The 24,186-nt window shown below is 42.6% G+C and overlaps 1 protein-coding gene across 2 annotated transcripts in view; it reads right to left on the reverse strand.

Annotated features, from left to right (window-relative positions):
• LOC139759995 (urea transporter 1-like) overlaps positions 1-24,186 on the reverse strand; it is a 111,623-nt gene that overhangs the window by 30,787 nt on the left and 56,650 nt on the right. For both annotated transcript variants that reach the window (XR_011715197.1, XM_071682740.1), the window contains exons 3-5: positions 22,353-22,472; positions 18,990-19,144; positions 12,851-13,058 (exon numbers count right to left, since the gene is read on the reverse strand). Coding sequence is in view for 1 of the 2 variants with exons in the window: in XM_071682740.1 (XP_071538841.1) it covers positions 12,851-13,058; positions 18,990-19,144; positions 22,353-22,472 (483 nt within the window). In the remaining variant the exon portion in view is untranslated. The remainder of the gene's footprint in view (positions 1-12,850; positions 13,059-18,989; positions 19,145-22,352; positions 22,473-24,186) is intronic.

Raw genomic sequence — 24,186 nt, forward strand, 5'->3', positions numbered from 1 at the left:
CTTCCCAAGTTTACTTACTCTCACCACTCTCTTTGCCCCAACATTCTCTCCTCTTTTCTGAAGATCTCTACAAATCTTCACTTTCGCTTCCATAAGATAATGATCAGACATCCCTCCAGTTGCACCTCTCAGCACATTAATATCCAAAAGCCTATCTTTTGCGCGCCTATCAATTAACACGTAATCCAGTAACGCTCTCTGGCCATCTCTCATACTCACATACGTAAAAATATGTATATCTCTCTTTTTATACCGGGTATTCCCAATCACCAGTCCTTTTTCTGCACACAAATCTACAAGCTCTTCACCATTTCCACTTAAAAACAATGAACACCCCATGTACACCAATTATTCCCTCAATTGCCACATTACTCACCTTTGCATTTAAATCACCCATCACTATAACCCGGTCTAGTGCATGAAAAGTACTAACACACTCACTCAGCTGCTCCCAAAAAACTTGCCTCTCATGATCTTTCTGCTCATGCCCAGGTGCATATGCACCAATAATCACCCATCTCTCACCATCCACTTTCAGTTTTACCCATATCAATCTAGAGTTTACATACTTACACTCTATCACATACTCCAACCACTCCTGTTTCAGGAGTAGTGCTACTCCTTCCCTTGCTCTTGTCTTCTCAATAATTCCCTGACTTTACTCCCAAGACATTCCCAAACCACTCTTCCCCTTTACCCTTGAGCTTCGTTTCACTCAGAGCCAAAACATCCAGGTTCCTTTCCTTAAACATACTACCTATCTCTCCTTTTTTACTCATGTTGGTTACATCCCCACACATTTCGATATCCCAATCTGAGCCTTCGAGGAGGATGAGCACTCCCCGCGTGACTCCTTCTTCTGTTTCCCCTTTTAGAAAGTTAAAATACATACATACACACACACCCACCTACACACACACACACACATGTATATATATACATATATATATATATATATATATATATTATCCCTGGGGATAGGGGATGAAGAATACTTCCCACGTATTCCCTGCGTGTCGTAGAAGGCGACTAAAAGGGGAGGGAGCAGGAGGCTGGAAATCCTCCCCTCTTCGTTTTTTTTTTTCTTTTTTTTAATTTTCCAAAAGAAGGAACAGAGGGGGGCCAGGTGAGGATATTCCACAAAGGCCCAGTCCTCTGTTCTTAACACTACCTCGCTAATGCGGGAAATGGCGGATAGTTTAAAAGAAAAGAAAAAAAAAAAATATATATATATATATATATATATATATATATATATATATATACATATCTTTCTTTTCTTTCAAACTGTTTGCCGTTTCCCGCGTTAGCGAGGTAGCATTAAGAACAGAGGACTGGGCCTTTGAGGGAATATCCTCACCTGGCCCCCTTCTCTGTTCCCTCTTCTGGAAAATTAAAAAAAAAAAAGAGAGGGGAGGATTTCCAGCCCCACGCTCCCTCCCCTTTTAGTCGCCTTCTACGACACGCAGGGAATACGTGGGAAGTATTCTTTCTCCCCTATCCCCAGGGATAATAAATACATATATTATATTTTATTTCATTATACTTTGTCGCTGTCTCCCGCGTTTGCGAGGTAGCGCAAGGAAACAGACGAAAGAAATGGCCCAACCCCCCCCATACACATGTATATACATACGTCCACACACGCAAATATACATACCTACACAGCTTTCCATGGTTTACCCCAGACGCTTCACATGCCTTGATTCAATCCACTGACAGCACGTCAACCCCGGTATACCACATCGCTCCAATTCACTCTATTCCTTGCCCTCCTTTCACCCTCCTGCATGTTCAGGCCCCGATCACACAAAATCTTTTTCACTCCATCTTTCCACCTCCAATTTGGTCTCCCTCTTCTCCTCGTTCCCTCCACCTCCGACACATATATCCTCTTGGTCAATCTTTCCTCACTCATTCTCTCCATGTGCCCAAACCACTTCAAAACACCCTCTTCTACTCTCTCAACCACGCTCTTTTTATTTCCACACATCTCTCTTACCCTTACGTTACTCACTCGATCAAACCACCTCACACCACACATTGTCCTCAAACATCTCATTTCCAGCACATCCATCCTCCTGCGCACAACTCTATCCATAGCCCACGCCTCGCAACCATACAACATTGTTGGAACCACTATTCCTTCAAACATACCCATTTTTGCTTTCCGAGATAATGTTCTCGACTTCCACACATTCTTCAAGGCTCCCAGAATTTTCGCCCCCTCCCCCACCCTATGATCCACTTCCACTTCCATGGTTCCATCCGCTGCCAGATCCACTCCCAGATATCTAAAACACTTCACTTCCTCCAGTTTTTCTCCATTCAAACTCACCTCCCAATTGACTTGACCCTCAACCCTACTGTACCTAATAACCTTGCTCTTATTCACATTTACTCTTAACTTTCTTCTTCCACACACTTTACCAAACTCAGTCACCAGCTTCTGCAGTTTCTCACATGAATCAGCCACCAGCGCTGTATCATCAGCGAACAACAACTGACTCACTTCCCAAGCTCTCTCATCCCCAACAGACTTCATACTTGCCCCTCTTTCCAAAACTCTTGCATTTACCTCCCTAACAACCCCATCCATAAACAAATTAAACAGCCATGGAGACATCACACACCCCTGCCGCAAACCTACATTCACTGAGAACCAATCACTTTCCTCTCTTCCTACACGTACACATGCCTTACATCCTCGATAAAAACTTTTCACTGCTTCTAACAACTTTCCTCCCACACCATATATTCTTAATACCTTCCACAGAGCATCTCTATCAACTCTATCATATGCCTTCTCCAGATCCATAAATGCTACATACAAATCCATTTGCTTTTCTAAGTATTTCTCACATACATTCTTCAAAGCAAACACCTGATCCACACATCCTCTACCACTTCTGAAACCACACTGCTCTTCCCCAATCTGATGCTCTGTACATGCCTTCATCCTCTCAATCAATACCCTCCCATATAATTTACCAGGAATACTCAACAAGCTTATACCTCTGTAATTTGAGCACTCACTCTTATCCCCTTTGCCTTTGTACAATGGCACTATGCACGCATTCCGCCAATCCTCAGGCACATCACCATGAGTCATACATACATTAAATAACCTTACCAACCAGTCAACAATACAGTCACCCCCTTTTTTAATAAATTCCACTGCAATACCATCCAAACCTGCTGCCTTGCCGGCTTTCATCTTCCGCAAAGCTTTCACTACCTCTTCTCTGTTTACCAAATCATTTTCCCTAACCCTCTCACTTTGCACACCACCTCGACCAAAACACCCTATATCTGCCACTCTATCATCAAACACATTCAACAAACCTTCAAAATACTCACTCCATCTCCTTCTCACATCACCACTACTTGTTATCACCTCCCCATTTGCGCCCTTCACTGAAGTTCCCATTTGCTCCCTTGTCTTACGCACTTTATTTACCTCCTTCCAGAACATCTTTTTATTCTCCCTAAAATTTAATGATACTCTCTCACCCCAACTCTCATTTGCCCTTTTTTTCACCTCTTGCACCTTTCTCTTGACCTCCTGTCTCTTTCTTTTATACATCTCCCACTCAATTTCATTTTTTCCCTGCAAAAATCGTCCAAATGCCTCTCTCTTCTCTTTCACTAATACTCTTACTTCTTCATCCCACCACTCACTACCCTTTCTAATCAACCCACCTCCCACTCTTCTCATGCCACAAGCATCTTTTGCGCAATCCATCACTGATTCCCTAAATACATTCCATTCCTCCCCCACTCCCCTTACTTCCATTGTTCTCACCTTTTTCCATTCTGTACTCAGTCTCTCCTGGTACTTCCTCACACAAGTCTCCTTCCCAAGCTCACTTACTCTCACCACCCTCTTCACCCCAACATTCACTCTTTTCTGAAAACCCATACAAATCTTCACCTTAGCCTCCACAAGATAATGATCAGACATCCCTCCAGTTGCACCTCTCAGCACATTAACATCCAAAAGTCTCTCTTTCGCGCGCCTGTCAATTAACACGTAATCCAATAACGCTCTCTGGCCATCTCTCCTACTTACATAAGTACTTATGTATATCTCGCTTTTTAAACCATTTAATTTAAATATATATATATATATATATATATATATATATATATATATATATATATATATATATATAGTTTACTCCAGACGCTTCACATGCCCTGGTTCAATCCACTGAATGCAGGTTGACCCCGGTATACCATATCGTTCCAATTCATTTTATTCCTTGCACACCTTTCACCCTCATGCATGTTCAGGCCCCAAATCACTGAAATTTTTTTTCACTCCATCTTTCCACCTTCAATTTGGTCTCCCACTTCTCGTTCCCTCCACCTCTGACACATGTATCCTCTTTGTCAATCTTTCCTCACTCATTCTTTCCATATGACCAAACCATTTCAATACACCCTCTTCTGCTCTTTAAATCACACTCTTTTTATTACCACACATCTCTCTTACCCTTTCATTACTTACTCGATCAAACCTCCTCACACCACATATTGTCCTTAAACATCTCATTTCCAACACATTCACCCTCCTCCGCACAACCCTATCTATATAACAATGTTGGAACCACTATTCCTTCAAACATACCCATTTTTGCTTTCCTGACATAATGATCTCTATCAACCCCATCATATGCCTTCTCCACATCCATAAATACTACATACAAATCCATCTGTTTTTCTAAGTATTTCTCACATACATTCTTCAAAGCAAACACCTTATCCACACATTCTCTACCACTTCTAAAACCAAACTATTCTATCCCACTCTGATGCTCTGTGCATGCCTTTACCCTCTCAATCAATCCCGTCCCATATAATTTCCCAGGAATACTCAACAAACTTATACCTCTGTAATTTGAACACTCACCTTTATATTCTTTGCCTTTGAACAATTGCACTGCATGCAATCCGCCAATTCTCAGGCACTTCATCATGAACCATTCATACACTGAATATCCTTACCAACCAATCAACAACACGGTCACTGCATTTTTTAATAAATTCCACTGCAATACCATCTAAACACGCCACCTTATTGGATTTCATCTTCCGCAAAGCTTTCACTACCTCTTTTCTGACCCTCTCACTTCGCACACCACTCCAACCAAAACACTCTATATCTGCCACTCTATCATCGAACACCTTCATAAAACTTTCAAAATATTCACTTCATCTCTACTTATTACTTCCCCATTTGCCCCCTTCCCTGATGTTCCCATTTGTTCTCTTGTCTTAGGCACTTTATTTACCTCCTCCCAAAACATCTTTTTATCCTCCCTAAAATTTAATGATACTGTCTCACCTCAAATCTTATTTGTCCTTTTTTTCACCTCTTGCACCTTTCTCTTGAACTCCTGCCCCTTTTTTTATTTAATAATCTCCCAGTCACTTGCACTACTTCCCTGCAAAAATTGTCCAAGCGCCTCTCTCTTCTGTTTCACTAACAATCTTACTTCATTTCACCATTCACTACCCTTTCTAATCTGCCCACCTCCCACCTTTTTCATGCCATAGGCATCTTTTGCGCAAGCCATCACTGCTTCCCTAAATACATCCCATTCCTGCCCCACTCCCTGGTACATCCTAACACACGTCTCCTTTCCAAGCTTACTTACTCTCACCACTCTCTTTTCCCCAACATTTTTTCTTTTCTGAAAACCTCTAGAAATCTTCACCTTTGCCCCCACAAGACAGTGATCAGACATCCCTCCGGCTGCCCCTCTCAATGCTTTAACATCCAAAAGTCTCTCTTGTACATGCATATCAATTAACACGTAATCCAATAACGCTCTCTGGCCATCTCTCCTGCTTAAGTATACTTATGTATATCCCTCTTTTCAAACCAGGTATTCCCAATCACCGATCCTTTTGCAGCACACAAATCTACAAGCTCTTCACCATTTCAATTTACAACACTGAACACCCCATGTATACCAATTATACCCTCAAATCACTCATCACTATAACCCTGGTCTCGTGCATCAAAGGTGCTAACACACTCACTCAGCTGCTCCCAAAACACTTGCCTCTCATGATTTTTCTTCTCATGACCAGCTGCATGGGCACCAATAATCATCCATCTCTCTCCATCCACTTTCAGTATTACCCATATCAATTTACCCATATCAGTTTACTTTCTTACACTCTATGACATATTCCCACAACTCCTGCTTCATAAGGAATGCTACTCCTTCCTTTGCTCTTGTCCTCTCACCAACCCCTGACTTTACTCCCAGGACATTCCCAAACCACTCTTCCCCTTGAACCTTGAGCTTTGTTTCACTCAGAGCCAAAACATCCAGGTTCCTTTCCTCAAGTAGACTACCTACCTCTCCTTTTTTTTTTTTTTTTCTCATCTTGGTTACATCCACACACATCTAGATAACCCAATCTGAGCCTTCGAGGAGGATGAGCACTCCCCGCGTGACTCCTTCTGTTTCTCCTTTTAGAAATTTTAATACTAGAAGGGGGAAGGGGGTTCTAACCCCCCCACTCCTGCCCCCTTTTAGTGGCCTTCTACGACACGTGAGGAATACGTGGGAAGTATACTTTCTCCCCTATCCCCAGGGATATATATTATATCTATATTTATTATACTTAACTGCCGTCTCCCATGTTCGCAAGGTAACGCAATAAAACAGACGAGGAATGACATAACCCACCTACATACGTACGTATATACATAAACGCCCACACACGCACATATACATCCGTATACATTTCAACGTATACATACATAAACATACACAGTCATATACCTATCTACTCATGTACATATCCATACTTGCTGCCTTCATCCCATTCGCGTCGCCACCCCCACCACACACAAAATAGCATCCCCCCCTCAAGTGAGGCAGTGCCAGGAACAGACGAAAAAGGCCACATTCATTCACACTCAGTCTCTAGCTGTCATGTAATAATGCACCGAAACCACAGCTCCCTTTCCACATCCAAGCTCCACAGACCTTTCCATGGTTTACCATAGACGCTTCACATGCCCTGGTTCAATCCAATGACCGCATGTCGACCCCTGCAAACCACATCGTTCCAGTTCACTCTATTCCCTGCAAGCCTCTCATCCTCCTGTATGTTCAGGCCCCGATCGCTCGAAATCTTTTTCACTCCATCCTTCCACCTCCAATTTGGTCTCCCACTTCTTCTTCCCTTCATCTCTGATACATATATCCTCTTTGTCAATCTTTCCTCACTCATTCTCTCCATGTGTCCAAACCATATCAACACACCCTCTTCTGCTCTCTCAACCACACTCTTTTTATTACTACACATCTCTCTCACCCTTTCATTACTTATTCGATCAAAAAGCCTGACACCACTTACTGTCCTCAAACAGTTCATTTCCAACACATCCATCCTCCGACACAAAACCCTATCTATAACCCATGCCTCGCAACCACATAAGATTGTTGGAACCACTAATTTCTTCAAACATACCCATTTCTGCTCTCTGATATAACGTTCTAGCCTTCCACACATTCTTGAACGCTCCCAGAACTTTCACTCTCTCCCCCTCCCCGTGACTCACTTCTGCTTCCATGATTCCATCCACTACTAAGTGCACTCCCAGCCATCTAAAACACTTTACTTCCTACAGTTTTTCTCCATTTAAACTTACCTCCCAAATACCTTGTCCCTCAACCCTACTGAATCTATTACTTTGCTCTTATTCACATTTACTCTCAACTTTCTTCATTCACACACTTTTATCAAACTCAGTAATTAACTTCTGCAGTTTCTCACCCGAATCAGCCACGAGCACTGTATCATCAGCGAACAACAACTGACTCATCCACGACAGACTGCATACTTTCCCCTCTCTCCAAAACTCTTGCATTCACCTCCCTAACCACCCCATCCATAAACAAATTAAACAACCATGAAGACATCTCGCACCCCTGCCGCAAACCGACATTCACTGGGAACCAATCACTTTCCTCTCTTCTTACTCGTACACACGCCTTATATCCTTGGTAAAAACTTTTCACTGCATCTACTAACTTAACCCCTACACCATATACTCCTAATACCTTCCACAAAGCATCTCTATCCATCCTATCATATGCCCTCTCCAGATCCATAATTGCTACACACAAATCAATCAGTTTGTCTATGTATTTCTCACATACATTCTTCAAAGCAAACATCTGATCCACACATCCTCCTCCACTTCTGAAACCACACTACTCTTCCCCAATCTGATGCTCTGTACATGCCTTTACTCTCTCAATCAATACCCTCCCATATAATTTCCCAGGAATACTCAACAAACTTACGCCTTTTTCATTTGAACACTTATATTTGTCCCCTTTGCCTCTGCACAATGGCACTAAGCATGGATTCCGCCAATCCTTAGGCACCTCACCATTATCCACATATATAAAGAATATCATTCCCAACCAATCAACAACACAGTCCCCACCTTTTTTAATAGCTTCCACTGCAATACCATCCAAACCCGCCACCTTGCCAACTTTCATGTTCCGCAAAGCGTTCACTGTTCACTACATCATTCTGCCTGACCCTCTCACTTTGCACGCCACTCCGACCAAAACACCCTATATCTGTCACTCTATCATCAAACATTCAAGAAACCTTCAAAATATTCACTCCATCTCACTTCATCACTACTTGTTATCACCTCTCCATTTGCCCCCTTCAGTGATGTTCCCATTTGTTCTCTTGTCTTGCGCACTTTATTTACCTCCTTCCAAAATATCTTTTTATCCTCCCTAAAATTTAATGATACTCTCTCACCCCAACTCTCATCTGCCCTGTTTTTCACCTCTTGCACTTTTCTTTTGACCTCCTGCCACTTTCTTTTATACATCGTCCAGTCATTTGCACGACTTTGCAAAAGTCATCCAAACGTCTCTCTTTTCTCTTTCATTAACAATCTTACTTCTTCATCCCACCATTCACTACCCTTTCCAACGCACCCACCTTTCTCATGCCACAAGCATCTTTCGCACAAGCCATCATTGCTTCCCTAAATGCATCCCATTCCTCCCCCACTCCCCTTATATCACTTGCTCTCACCTTTTGCCATTCTGCACTCAATCTCGCTACTTTCTCACACAAGTCCCCTTTCTAAGCTCACTCACTATTACCACTCACTTCTCCCCAACATTCACTCTTCTCTTCTGAAAACCTCTACAAATCTTCACCTTCGCTTCCATAAGATAATGATCAGACATACCTCCAGTTGTCCCTTTCAGCACATTAACAACGATAAGTCTCTCTTTTACATGCCTATCAATTAACAAATAATCCAATAAAGCCCTCGGGCCACCTCTCCTACTTACATACGTAAACTTATGTATATCTCTCTTTTTAAACCAGGTATTCCCAATCACCAGTCCTTTTTCAGCACACGAATCCACAAGCTCTTCACCATTTCCATTTATAACACTGAACACGTCATGTATACTAATCATACCCTCAATTGCCACATTACTCACCTTTGCATTCAAATCACCCATCAATATAACCCAGCCTCGTGCATCAAAGCTTCTAACACACTCACTCAGCTGCTCCTAAAACACTTGCTTCTCATGATCTCTCTTTTCATGCCCAGGTACATAGGCACCAATAATCGCATATCTCTCTCCATCCACTTTTAGTCTTACCCTCTTACACTCTATCACATATTTCCATAACTGCTTCAGGAGGAATGCTATTCCTGTCTTTGCTCTTGTCCTATCACTAACCTTTTGACTTAACATCCAAGACATTCCCAAACCACTCTTCCCCTTTACCCTTGAGCTTTGGGGAAGAGCAGTGTGGTTTCAGAAGTGGTAGAGGATGTGTGGATCAGGTGTTTGCTTTGAAGAATGTATGTGAGAAATACTTAGAAAAGCAAATGGATTTGTATGTAGCATTTATGGATCTGGAGAAGGCATATGATAGAGTTGATAGAGATGCTCTGTGGAAGGTATTAAGAATATATGGTGTGGGAGGCAAGTTGTTAGAAGCAGTGAAAAGTTTTTATCGAGGATGTAAGGCATGTGTACGTGTAGGAAGAGAGGAAAGTGATTGGTTCTCAGTGAATGTAGGTTTGTGGCAGGGGTGTGTGATGTCTCCATGGTTGTTTAATTTGTTTATGGATGGGGTTGTTAGGGAGGTGAATGCAAGAGTTTTGGAAAGAGGGGGCAAGTATGAAGTCTGTTGGGGATGAGAGAGCTTGGGAAGTGAGTCAGTTGTTGTTCGCTGATGATACAGCGCTGGTGGCTGATTCATGTGAGAAACTGCAGAAGCTGGTGACTGAGTTTGGTAAAGTGTGTGAAAGAAGAAATTTAAGAGTAAATGTGAATAAGAGCAAGGTTATTAGGTACAGTAGGGTTGAGGGTCAAGTCAATTGGGAGGTAAGTTTGAATGGAGAAAAACTGGAGGAAGTAAAGTGTTTTAGATATCTGGGAGTGGATCTGGCAGCGGATGGAACCATGGAAGCGGAATTGGATCATGGGGTGGGGGAGGGGGCGAAAATCCTAGGAGCCTTGAAGAATGTGTGGAAGTCGAGAACATTATCTCGGAAAGCAAAAATGGGTATGTTTGAAGGAATAGTGGTTCCAACAATGTTGTATGGTTGCGAGGCGTGGGCTATGGATAGAGTTGTGCGCAGGAGGGTGGATGTGCTGGAAATGAGATGTTTGAGGACAATATGTGGTGTGAGGTGGTTTGATCGAGTAAGTAATGTAAGGGTAAGAGAGATGTGTGGAAATAAAAAGAGCATGGTTGAGAGAGCAGAAGAGGGTGTTTTGAAATGGTTTGGGCACATTGAGAAAATGAGTGAGGAAAGATTGACCAACAGGATATATGTGTCGGAGGTGGAGGGAACGAGGAGAAGTGGGAGACCAAATTGGAGGTGGAAAGATGGAGTGAAAAAGATTTTGAGTGATCGGGGCCTGAACATTCAGGAGGGTGAAAGGCGGGCAAGGAATAGAGTGAATTGGATCGATGTGGTATACCGGGGTCGACGTGCTGTCAATGGATTGAATCAGGGCATATGAAGCGTCTGGGGTAAACCATGGAAAGTTCTGTGGGGCCTGGATGTGGAAAGGGAGCTGTGGTTTCGGGCATTATTGCATGACAGCTAGAGACTGAGTGTGAACGAATGGGGCCTTTGTTGTCTTTTCCTAGCGCTACCTCGCACACATGAGGGGGGAGGGGGATGTTATTCCATGTGTGGCGAGGTGGCGATGGGAATGAATAAAGGGAGACAGTGTGAATTGTGTGCATGTGTATATATGTATGTGTCTGTGTGTGTATATATATATGTGTACATTGAGATGTATGGGTATGTATATTTGCGTGTGTGGACGTGTATGTATATACATGTGTATGGGGGTGGGTTGGGCCATTTCTTTCGTCTGTTTCCTTGCGCTACCTCGCAAACGCGGGAGACAGCGACAAAGCAATATATATATATATATATATATATATATATATATATATATATATATATATATATATATGTGTGTGTGTGTGTGTGTGTGTGTGTGTGTGTGTGTGTGTGTGTGTGTAATGCCCTACTTCAGTTCACCGATGTCCCCTGTATAGCAAGTTGCTCGAATACACTCTATCTCATGCATGTCTTTTACGTTCATACCTGTTTAGGCCCCGAGCACTCAAAATCTGTTTTCACCTTATGCTTTAATCTTCAATGTGGTCTGTCCTTTCTCCTTGTCCCTTCCACTTATGAAACATATCCTCTTTGTCAACCTCTCCTCACTCATTTTCTCCGTATGTCCATACCATTTCATCACACTCTCTTCAGCTCCTTCATAATCTTATTACCACACCTTTCTCTTACCCTGTTACTACTTACTTGAGCAACCCTCCTCACATCACGTTGTTCTCAAAAAATTCATTTTCAGCACATCCACCCTCCTCTGTACACTCTCATGTAAAACCCATGCCACATATTCACACAACACCGTTGCAACTATTGTCTTCAAACACACCCACTATTGTTCTTCAAGATAGCGACCTCTCTTTATGCACATCCCTCACTGTCCTCTCAACCTTCCTATAACTCCTTCTATGCTTCCATGGTTGCATATGTTACCATGACCACTCCCAGGTATCTAAAACACTCCACTTAATCCAAATTTCCTCTCTTCAACCTCATGTCATAATAAGCCTGTCCCTTTGCACTGCTAAACCGAATAACTTTGTTTTATTCAAATGTCCTCTCAGCTTCCTTCTTTCACACAGTCTCCTAAACTCAGACAGCAGATTTTGCAGTGTGTCACTCAACTTTGCCATCAGTGATGTCATCATAAAGAATAAATGACTCACTTCCCAGGGCCCTCTGACTCCCTAGAGACAGGCAAAATTGATCCTCTCCAAAACCCTTGCATGTATACCACTCAACACTCCATCCATTAATAAATCAAACATCCACGATGACATCAATCATCCCTGCTGCAGACCCACCTTCACCTGGAACCATCCACCCTCCTCTGTACCTACAAACACCTAACACCCTTGATAAAAACTTCTCACTGCTTCTAGTAATTGTCCTCCTCCATCATATAACGGTAAGACCTTCCACAAGGCATGTTTATCACCCTCATCACATGCTTTCTCACACACATTCTTTAAAGCAAACCTGATCCACTCAAATGTTACCTCCTAAATCCACAAATGTTCCTCCCGTAATCTGATGCTTTTTATATGCCTTTACACTGACAACCACCATTCTCCCATACAACTTACCAGTTGCACTCAATCTTAAAACAGACTTATGATTGTGTAGACAACTCTATACAGGTAATAAACTCACTTTCAGCCAGTCAATCTTCTCAGTGGAGTTGGTATGAGAAGTGAGATTGGTAGGACTGGTTACATTCTCAAGTGAATCACTCCCTGACTGTCCCACCACACTGTGCAGTGTTAATAACAGTAAGGCAGCTGCAATGTTGAATGGGATGGAAAGTGGCGGCAGAGAGGATGGTGCCATGAGAGCTCCCAGTCCTTTGTCCACATAGGTTCTGAAATCATGAGTGTGTTAGCCACAGAGGTTGTTCATACATCAGTAAAAAGATAATGCTCTAAACTATTCCACTAAGCGTGTTGAAATGGTTTGTTCACATGGAGAGAATGAGTGAGTAAAGATTCACAAAGAGGATATATGTGTCAGAAGTGGAGGGAACGAGGAGAAACAGGAGACCAAACTGGAGGTGGAAAGATGGAGTGAAAAAGATTTTGAGCGATCAAGGCCTAAACATACACAAGGGTGAAAGGCATGTAAGGATTAGAGAGAATTGCAACGATGTGGTATACCGGGGACGACTTGCTGTCAATGGACTGAACGAGGGCATGTGAAGCGTCTGAGGTAAACCATGGAAAGGTCTGTGGGGCCTGGATGTGGATAGGGAGCTGTGGGTTCGGTGCATTACACAAGACAGCTATAGATGGGGTTGTGCTATATATATATATATATATATATATATATATATATATATATATATATATATATATATATATATATATATATATATATATATATATGTATATATAAATGTGTGTGGATGTAACCAAGATGAGAAAAAAGGAGAGATAGGTAGTATGTTTGAGGAAAGGAACCTGGATGTTTTGGTTCTGAGTGAAACGAAGCTCAAGGGGTAAAGGGGAAGAGTGGTTTGGGAATGTCTTGGGAGTAAAGTCAAGGGTTAGTGAGAGGACAAGAGCAAGGGAAGGAGTAGCACTACTCCTGAAACAGGAGTGGTGGGAGTATGTGATACAGTGTAAGAAAGTAAACTCTAGATTGATATGGGTAAAACTGAAAGTGGATGGAGAGAGATGGGTGATTATTGGTGCATATGCACCTGGGCATGAGAAGAAAGATCATGAGAGGCACGTGTTTTGGGAGCAGCTGAATGAGTGTGTTAGTGGCTTTGATGCACGAGACCGGGTTAGAGTGATGGGTGATTTGAATGCAAAGGTGAGTAATGTGGCAGTTGAGGGAATAATTGGTATACATGGGGTGTTTAGTGTTGTAAATGGAAATGGTGAAGAGCTTGTAGATTTCTGTGCTGAAAAAGGACTGGTGATTGGGAATACCTGGTTTAAAAAGAGAGATATACATAAGTATACGTATGTAAGTAGGAGAGATGGATAGAGAGCGTTATTGGATTACGTGTTAATTGACAGGCGCGCGAAAGAGAGACTTTTGGATGTTAATGTGCTGAGAGGTGCAACTGGAGGGATGTCTGATCATTATCTTGTGGAGGCGAAGGTGAAGATTTGTAGAGGTTTTCAGAAAAGAAGAAAGAATGTTAGGGTGAAGAGAATGGTGAAAGTAAGTGAGCTTGGGAAGGAGACTTGTGTCAGGAAGTACCAGGAGAGACTGAGTACGGAATGGAAAAAGGTGAAAACAAAGGAGGTAAGGGGAGTGGGGGAGGAATTGGATGTATTTAGGGAAGCAGTGATGGCTTGCGCAAAAGATGCTTGTGACATGAGAAGCGTGGGAGGTGGGCAGATTAGAAAGGGTAGTGAGTGGAGGGATGAAGAAGTAAGATTATTAGTGAAAGAGAAGAGAGAGGCATTTGGACGATTTTTGCAGGGGGAATAATGCAAATGAGTGGGAGATGTATAAAAGAAGGAAGCAGGAGGTCAAGGGAAAGGTGCAAGAGGTGAAAAAGAGGGCAAATGAGAGATGGGGTGAGAGAGTATCATTAAATTTTAGGGAGAATAAAAAGATGTTTTGGAAGGAGGTAAATAAAGTGCGCAAGACAAGGGAACAAATGGGAACTTCAGTGAAGGGGGCTAATGGGGAGGTGATAACAAGTAGTGGTGACGTGAGAAGGAGATGGAGTGAGTATTTTGAAGGTTTGTTGAATGTCTTTGATGATAGAGTGGCAGATATAGGGTGTTTTGGTCGAGGTGGTGTGCAAAGTGAGAGGGTTAGGAAAAATGATTTGGTAAACAGAGAAGAGGTAGTAAAAGCATTGCGGAAGATGAAAGCCGGCAAGGCAGCGGGTTTGGATGGTATTGCAGTAGAATTTATTAAACATGGGGGTGACTGTATTGTTGACTGGTTGGTAAGGTTATCTAATGTATGTATGATTCATGGTGAGGTGCCTGAGGATTGGCGGAATGCTTGCATAGTGCCATTGTACAAAGGCAAAGGGGATAAGAGTGAGTGCTCAAATTACAGAGGTATAAGTTTGTTGAGTATTCCTGGTAAATTATATGGGAGGGTATTGATTGAGAGGGTGAAGGCATGTACAGAGCATCAGACTGGGGAAGAGCAGTGCGGTTTCAGAAGTGGTAGGCGATGTGTGGATCAGGTGTTTGCTTTGAAGAATGTATGTGAGAAATACTTAGAAAAGCAAATGGATTTGTATGTAGCATTTATGGATCTGGAGAAGGCATATGATAGAGTTGATAGAGATGCTCTGTGGAAGGTATTAAGAATATATGGTGTGGGAGGCAAGTTGTTAGAAGCAGTGAAAAGTTTTTATCGAGGATGTAAGGCATGTGTACGTGTAGGAAGAGAGGAAAGTGATTGGTTCTCAGTAAATGTAGGTTTGCGGCAGGGGTGTGTGATGTCTCCATGGTTGTTTAATTTGTTTATGGATGGGGTTGTTAGGGAGGTGAATGCAAGAGTTTTGGAAAGAGGGGCAAGTATGCAGTCTGTTGTGGATGAGAGAGCTTGGGAGGTGAGTCAGTTGTTGTTCGCTGATGATACAGCGCTGGTGGCTGATTCATGTGAGAAACTGCAGAAGCTGGTGACTGAGTTTGGTAAAGTGTGTGAAAGAAGAAAGTTGAGAGTAAATGTGAATAAGAGTCAACTGGGAGGTAAGTTTGAATGGAGAGAAACTGGAGGAAGTGAAGTGTTTTAGATATCTGGGAGTGGATGGCAGCGGATGGAACCATGGAAGCGGAAGTGAATCATAGTGTTGGGGAGGAGGCGAAAATTCTGGGAGCCTTGAAGAATGTGTGGAAGTCGAGAACAATATCTCGGAAAGCAAAGGTGGGTATGTTTATGGGAATAGTGGTTCCAACAATGTTGTATTGTTGCGAGGCGTGGGCTATGGATAGAGTTGTTCGGAGGAGGGTGGATGTGCTGGAAATGAGATGTTTGAGGACAGTATGTGTTGTACACACATATACATACACAGACATATACATATGTACATATGTATATATCAATATTTGCTGCCTTCATCCATTCCCGTTCCCACCCTGCTACATATGAAGTAGCACCCCCTCCTCCCACACGCGCGCAAGGTAGCGCTAGGGAAAGACAACAAAGGCCACATTCATTCACACTCAGTCTCTAGCTGTCATGTGTAATGCACCGAAACCACAGCTCCCTTTCCACATCCAGGCCCCACAAAACTGTCCAATGTTTACCCCAGACACTTCACATGCCCTGGCTCAGTTCACTTACAGTACGTCGACCCCGGTATACCACATCGTTCTAATTCACTCTATTCGTTGCACGCCTTTCACCCTCCTCCATGTTCAGGTCCCGATCGCTCAAAATCTTTTTCACTCCATTCTTCCACCTCCAATTTGGTCTCCCACTTCTCCTCGTTCCCTCCACCTCTGACACATATATCCTCTTGGTCAATCTTTCCTCACTCATTCGCTTCATGTGACCAAACCATTTCAATACACCCTCTTCTGCTCTCTCAACCACACTCTTTTTATTACCACAAAGCTCTCTTACCCTTTCATTACTTACTTGAAGAAACCACCTCTCACCCCATATTGTCCTCAAACATTGGTTCCAACAATGTTATATGGTTGCGAGGCGTGGGCTATAGAAAGAGTTGTGCGGAGGAGGGTGGATGTGCTGGAAATGAGATGTTTGAGGACAATATTTGGTCTGAGGTGGTTTGCTCGAGTAAGTAATGAAAGGGTAAGAGAGATGTGTGGTAGTATAAGAGTGTGGTTGAGAGAGCCGAAGAGGGTGTTTTGAAATGGTTTGGTCACATGGAGAGAATGAATGAGGAAAGATTGACAAAGAGGATATATGTGTCAGAGGTGGAGGGGACGAGGAGTAGTGGGAGACCAAATTGGAGGTGGAAAGATGGAGTGAAAAAGATTTTGAGTGATCGGGGCCTGAACATGCAGGAGGGTGAAAGGCGTGCAAGGAATAGAGTGAATTGGAACGATGTGGTATACTGGGGTCGACGTGCTGTCAATGGATTGAACCAGGGCATGTGAAGCGTCTGGGGTAAACCATGGAAAGTTCTGTGGGGCCTGGATGTGGGAAGGGAGCTGTGGTTTCGGTGCATTATACATGACAGCTAGAGACTGAGTGTGAATGAATGTGGCCTTTGTTGTCTTTTCCTAGCGGTGTCTAGCGCACATGCGGGTGAGGGGCTTGTCATTTCATGTGTGGCGGGGTGGTGATGGGAATGAATAAAGGCAGACAGTATGAATTATGTACATCTGTATATATGTATATGTCTGTGTGTATATATACATGTATACGCTGAAATGTATAGGTATGTACATATACGTGTGTGGACGTGTATGTATATACATGTGTATGTGGGTGGGTTGGGCCATTCCTTCGTCTGTTTCCTTGCGCTATCTTGGTAACGCGGGAGACAGCGATAAAGTATAATAAATAAGCAATATATACATATATATATATATATATATATATATATATATATATATATATATATATATATATATATATATATATATATATCTTTTTCTTTCTTTCAAACTATTCGCCATTTCCCGCGTTAGCGAGGTAGCGTTAAGAACAGAGAACTGGGCCTTTAAGGGAATATCCTCACCTGGCCCCCTTCTCTATTCCTTCTTTTGGAAAATTAAAAAAAAATAATGAGAGGGGAGGATTTCCAGCCCCCAGCTCCCTCCCCTTTTAGTCGCCTTCTACGACACGCAGGGAATACGTGGGAAGTATTCTTATATATATATATATATATATATACATATATATATATATATATATATATATATATATATATATATATATATATATATATATATATATATATATGTGTGTGTGTGTGTGTGTGTGTGTGTGTGTGTGTGTGTGTGTGTGTGTGGATGGGCCATTCTCCATTTGTTCCCTTTGCGCTACCTCGTTGACGCGGGAAACGGCGATTAAGCATAATAAATAAGAGAAATAATAAAGGCACAAGATACTGACAGTACTCTAAAAGGAAAGATATGATCAATCATACGCACGAGAGAAAACAGAAGAGATTAATAATAAAGTTTTGAAATCTGACGGGGTCGCTGTCAGGAAGAGTGATATAATTTATGTGTCCAGTCTGGAATATTACCTGGTAATATACCAAAAAGACTTAACAAAAAATGCATGAGATGAATGAGACTGCACCAGACAGCCCCGCAAAAAGTCTGAAAAAAAAATCATTTTGTACAACACAAGTTGAAATAAGAGGCACCATATACAGGGCAAGGACAGAAACATTGACGTAAAATTCTACATATGGTTGAGATCAGACCCTGATGAACCTTGGATTGATAATTAAGCAAGATATGAATAATTGCAATGATAGAGTCATATAATTCACTTAGCAAGACCTGCAAAGATCACGTCTCCGGTACAAACACAGAGGTACTCCCTCCTCTCACTCTCACCTCATATTCAAGTACGAAATAATCACTTCCCTATCCATTGATTCTTTATGAACGAACACACTCTTCACTTTAACAAACACTCATTCCTATTTCACACTTACTTTCATAGTGACCAGCATGACGCAAGCAACAGGGAAAGGAAAAGTGAGTAAAGTGAATAACAAATAATGAGAGCTCACCCTAACCCTGATCTCTCCTTCTGTTCCATTTTCTTACGACTTTTCCCCAGTATTTACGGAACCTCGGATGTCAACAAGCATTTTCATCACAAGGAATACAGTCAGGAACACTGATGAGTCCATACAATACTAAACACCCCTTACGTGATGATAAGGGCGACGACCAGGTAGATCCAGAAGATGCTGTCGATGGGCCGGCCGAAGATGCCAGGGAACACGGCCACAGAGATGCAGCCAACAAGGATGGTGTTGAACACCACCACACCATCACTGATCAGCTGCTCTGGCTGATTTAGTGCCTGGAGTGGAAAATACACGCACTCAATGGAAACGAATTCTGTGGGTAATAAGCATGTTATGTCATTAACAATCACTTAATGACTTAAATACATAAAATACGGTGAGGGAAATTTCAATTAAAGAATACTTACAGAAGTACAAAATATCATAGCATTAAATAATGCCATCTCCAGGCACCAACATGGAGATAATTTATCAATAAAGGAAACAACAGAGGTTAATACTACTTTAAGAGAGCAGAGGATTCTACCAACACGGGAGAAGATTCGGAATTCAGTTGTTGGACGAGCTGGGGATAACACTGCTAGGAGAGGCAGTAAAGGGTACTTATACAACGAGATATAGGAGGGATAAAATTGTTATGAGACACGTACTCCATTTAAATGGGCCAATGTGCCTTTAATTTGGAAGGAAAAGAGTGTTCCTTTGGAGATATAGGAATCTAACCCTCTGTGGGACACATGATATAAGTATTAATTCGAGCCTTAGTGAAAAGAGAAAAGAGGGGCGTTTAAACTGTAATTATAAGGAAGGAAAGCATATGACTGGAAGATGTATAAGAGAAAGCGGTAGTAGGTCAAGAGGAAGGTGCAAGAAATGAAAGAGGGCAAATGAGAGTTAGGGTCAGAGAATATTAAAATTTAAGGAGAATAAAAAGATATTTTGGAAGTAAATGATGTGGGAAAGACAAGAGAACAAATGGGAGCATCGCTGAAGGGGGCAGGAAGGGAATGATAACAGGTAGTGATGAAGTGAGTATTTTGAAGATTGTTGTATGTGTTTGAAGACAGAAACGCAAATGTAGGGTGTTTTAGTCGGGGTGGTATGCGAAGTGAGAGAATCAGGGAGAGTGACCTGGTGAAGAGTGAGGAGGTGGTGAAAGCCTTGTGGAAGATGAAATCCGGCAAGGCGGCGGAAGTGGATGGTATTGCAGTTGAACCTTTTAAGAAAGGGGGTGACTGTGTTGTTGATTGATTGGTAAGGACATTCAGTGTATGTATGGATCACGGTGAAGTGCCTGAGGATTGGAGGAATGTATGTACATTGCCACTGTATGAAGGCAAAGGGGATAAAGTTGAGTTTTCAAACTACAGAGGAATAAGGTTGTTTAGTATACCTGGAATATTGTATGAGAGGGTATTGATTGGGAGGGTAAAGGCATGTACAGAGCATCAGATTGGGGAGGAGCAATGTGGTTTCAAAAGTGGAAAAAGATGTGTGGATCAGGTATTTGCATTGAAGAATGAGTGAGAAATATCTAAAAAACAGATGGATTTGTATGTGGCATTGTGGATCTGGTGAAAGCATATGATAAAGTTGGTAGAGATGCTTGTGGAAGGTCTTAAGAATATATGGTGTGGGAGGTAAGCTGCTAGAAGCAGAGAAGTTTTATCAAGGACGTAAGACATGCGTAAGAGTAAGAAGAAAGGAGAGTGATGGGTTCCCAATGAAGGTTGGTCTGTGGCAGGAATGTGTGATGTTTAATGTATCTATGGAAGTGTTGGTTAGGGAGATAAATGCAAGGGTTTTGGAGAGAAGGGCGAGTATGCAGTCTGTTGGGGATAAGAGGGTCTGGGAAGTGAGTCTGTTGTAGTTCGCCGATGATACAGTACTGGCGGCTGATTCGAGTGAGAAGCTGCAGAAGTTGGTGACTGAGTATAGAAAAGTGTGTGAAAGGAGAAAGTTGAGAGTAAATATGAATAAAAGCAAGGTTGGGTTCAGCAGAGTAGAGGGAAAAGTTAGTTGGGATGTAAGTTTGAATGGAGAAAAATTAGAGGAAGTGAAATGTTTTAGATATCTGTGAGTGGACTTGGCAGTGAATGTAACCATGGAAGCGGCAGAGTCATAGGGTAAGGGAGGGGGAGAAGGTTCTGGAAGCGATGAAGGTGTGAAAAGAGAGAACGTTATCTCGAAGAGCAAAAATGACTATGTTCGAAGGACTGGTAGTTCCAACAATATAATATGGTTGCGAAGCATGCGCTATAGATAGGGTTGTGCAGAGGAGGGTGGATGTGTTGGAAATGAAATGTTTAAGGACAATATGTGACGTGAGGTGGTTTGATCGAGTAAGTTATGAAAAGGTAAGAGAGATGTGTGGTAATAAATAGAGTGTGATTGAGAGAGCAGAAGAGGGTGTGTTGAAACGGTTTGGACATGTGGAGAGAACGAGTGAGGAAAGGCTGACAAAGAGGATATATGTGTCAGAGGTAGAGGAAAACAAAGAGAAACGGGAGACCAAACTGGAGGTGGAAGGAGGGAGTGAAAAAGATTTCGAGCGATAGGGGCCTGAACATGCAGGAGGGTAAAAGGCGGAATACAGCGAACTGTAACGATGTGGTATACTGGGGTCGACGTGCTGTCAGTGGACTGAACCAGTGCATGTGAAACGTCCCCTGTAAACCATGGAAAGGCTCTGGGGCCTGGATGTGGATAGGGAGCTGTGGTTTCGGTGTATTACACATGACAATTAGAGAATGAGTCTGAGCGGATGTGGTCTTCCTTCGTCTGTTTCCAGGCGCTACCTCGCTGACGCAGGGGGTGGAGATGCTGTTTCCTGTGAGGCAGGGTGGCGCCTGATCACCAACATAATGCAACCTTTTCTGTCGCTAACAAAACCTGGAGTTAACACTACCAAGGGAAACAGCTGGCATGATAACACCACGGGCGACTGCTAGCAATACTTATCCTATGCGAAATAGTTGGGTATAATAATATCAAAGGAGACAGCTGGGGATATCATCATAGGAGATAGCTGGATATAATATCTGAAAAAAAAAATCAAGAGATATGGCTGGGGGTGAATCTACCACGGTTGGATCTGGAGACAGTGCTACAGTCAATTCATCATTCACGACATGAACTCTTTTTCTTTTATACTATTCGCCATTTCCCGCGTCAGCGAGGTAGCGTTAAGAACAAAGGACTGGGCCTTTGAGGGAATATCCTCACCTGGCCCTCTTCTCTGTTCCTTCTTTTGGAAAATTAAAAAAAAGAGAGGGGAGGATTTCCAGCCCCCCGCTCCCTCCCCTTTTAGTCGCCTTCTACAACACGCAGGGAATACGTGGGAAGTATTCTTTCTCCCATATCCCCAGGGATAAAACATGAACTACCAATATAAAAATACCACTCAGGATTACGTACAAATGCAGACGTCACTAGAAAAGTCGACTCCCATACCAGCCGACCTCCAGCGGACGTCAAACTGACCTTGCTGAAGATGATAGCAATGACCCCAGCCAAGAGGCAGGCGCAACCCACGTCCACGTTGCCCACGAATATCCCGGCCAGGATCAGCACGCCCGTCAGGGGGTTATTAGCAAACCCTACCTGTAACAGAGGACACATCTGAGCACCCTCCGAGAGACTTGGCTTTACTGGTAACCTACACATTCTTCTTTCAACTGGTAACTTATGGGAAACATCATTTGACGTAAATATAAATGTACTCTCATACTTATTTACTGTTCGCCAATGAGCGAGGTAGCGCTCAGAACAGATGACTGAACCTTTGAGAAAAGATCTTACTCATTTGGCTCTTTCGTCTGTTTCGTAACTTGGAAAGTCATAGAAGTTTGGATAATTCTCAGCGAACTCTCGTTCCCGCCACTCTTAGTCGCCTTCCTCGACACGCGCAGAGATACGCGACACGCAGAGATACGTGGGCAGGATTCTTTCTCCTCTTATCATACCTGTCAACCCTCTTATTAATAGATACAATGTAACCACATTATTATTCTCTGCACTTTGCCGGGTTTACCCACCGTTACACTGTATGAATGACGGTACAAGAATAGCTAGATCCTGAGAGATGGTCAGGTAGAGTGAGAGAGTGAGTGAGTGAACTACTGGAGGCTTTGAACATTCAGGGGAAATATGTTACGGAATAATATTTGATCATGTGCAGTGCAGGATCCATTAAACCGAAACCTCTTTAGTCTAACATCGACCCAACTTGTCATATGTGTTCTCAGCACATATCTTTTTTTTTTTCGTAAAAAAAAAATTCCAAAACAGATGATACTGTAGGCCATGGCAAACTAACAACATATCAGTATGTCTCCTGGGTCTAGTTTCATCAGTAGCCTACGGTGGACATGCTTTTACCGCCACTGGCCACACTCTGATTCCATCTTGCGACCATTTAGTTACTCGGGGGGCCATGATGTACACCAAGACTAATGGCTTCTATATCTTTTTGAAAATGAAATTGGCAAAGAATTTTCTCTACACACCGTTGAACAATGATGAACCGAGCCTGTCTATGTCATAGGAGACTGGCACCTGACACGAAAACATTTGCTTTCCTAACCTTCTGATTTCCAAACCCAATTTTCAACCGCTACATCCAGGAGAGGGACCATATCCACCTCAGAAGCCTTGCATGGCCTTCACAATGCTTCCGAAGTCTGAGACAGACAATTGCCTGCTAAGACAACGACATCAGTAATGAGTGTTCTGTAATGTGGATATCAACACATATATACAGTGAGACTTGTCAAGTTTCACCGTGAACACTCGTTGGGCATCCCTCTTTCTTTACACACACACACACACACACACACACACACACACACACACACACACACACACACACACAAGCATTCCGCCAATCCTCAGGCACCTCACCATGAGTCATACATACATTGAATAACCTTACCAACCAGTCAACAATACAGTCACTCCCTTTTTTAATAAATTCCACTGCAATACCATCCAAACCCGCTGCCTTGCCGGCTTTCATCTTCCGCAAAGCTTTTACTACCTTTTCTCTGTTTACTAAATCATTCTCCCTAACCCTCTCACTTTGCACACCACCTCGACCAAACCGCCCTATATCTGCCACCCTATCATCACACACATTCAACAAACCTTCAAAATACTCACTCCATCTCCTTCTCACATCACCACTACTTGTTATCACCTCCCCATTAGCCCCTTCACTGATATTCCCATTTGTTCCCTTGTCTTACGCACTTTATTTACCTCCTTCCAGAACATCTTTTTATTCTCCCTAAAATTCAATGATACTCTCACACCCCAC

Source organism: Panulirus ornatus, chromosome 34, assembly GCF_036320965.1.
Source record: "Panulirus ornatus isolate Po-2019 chromosome 34, ASM3632096v1, whole genome shotgun sequence".
NCBI lineage: Eukaryota > Metazoa > Arthropoda > Malacostraca > Decapoda > Palinuridae > Panulirus > Panulirus ornatus.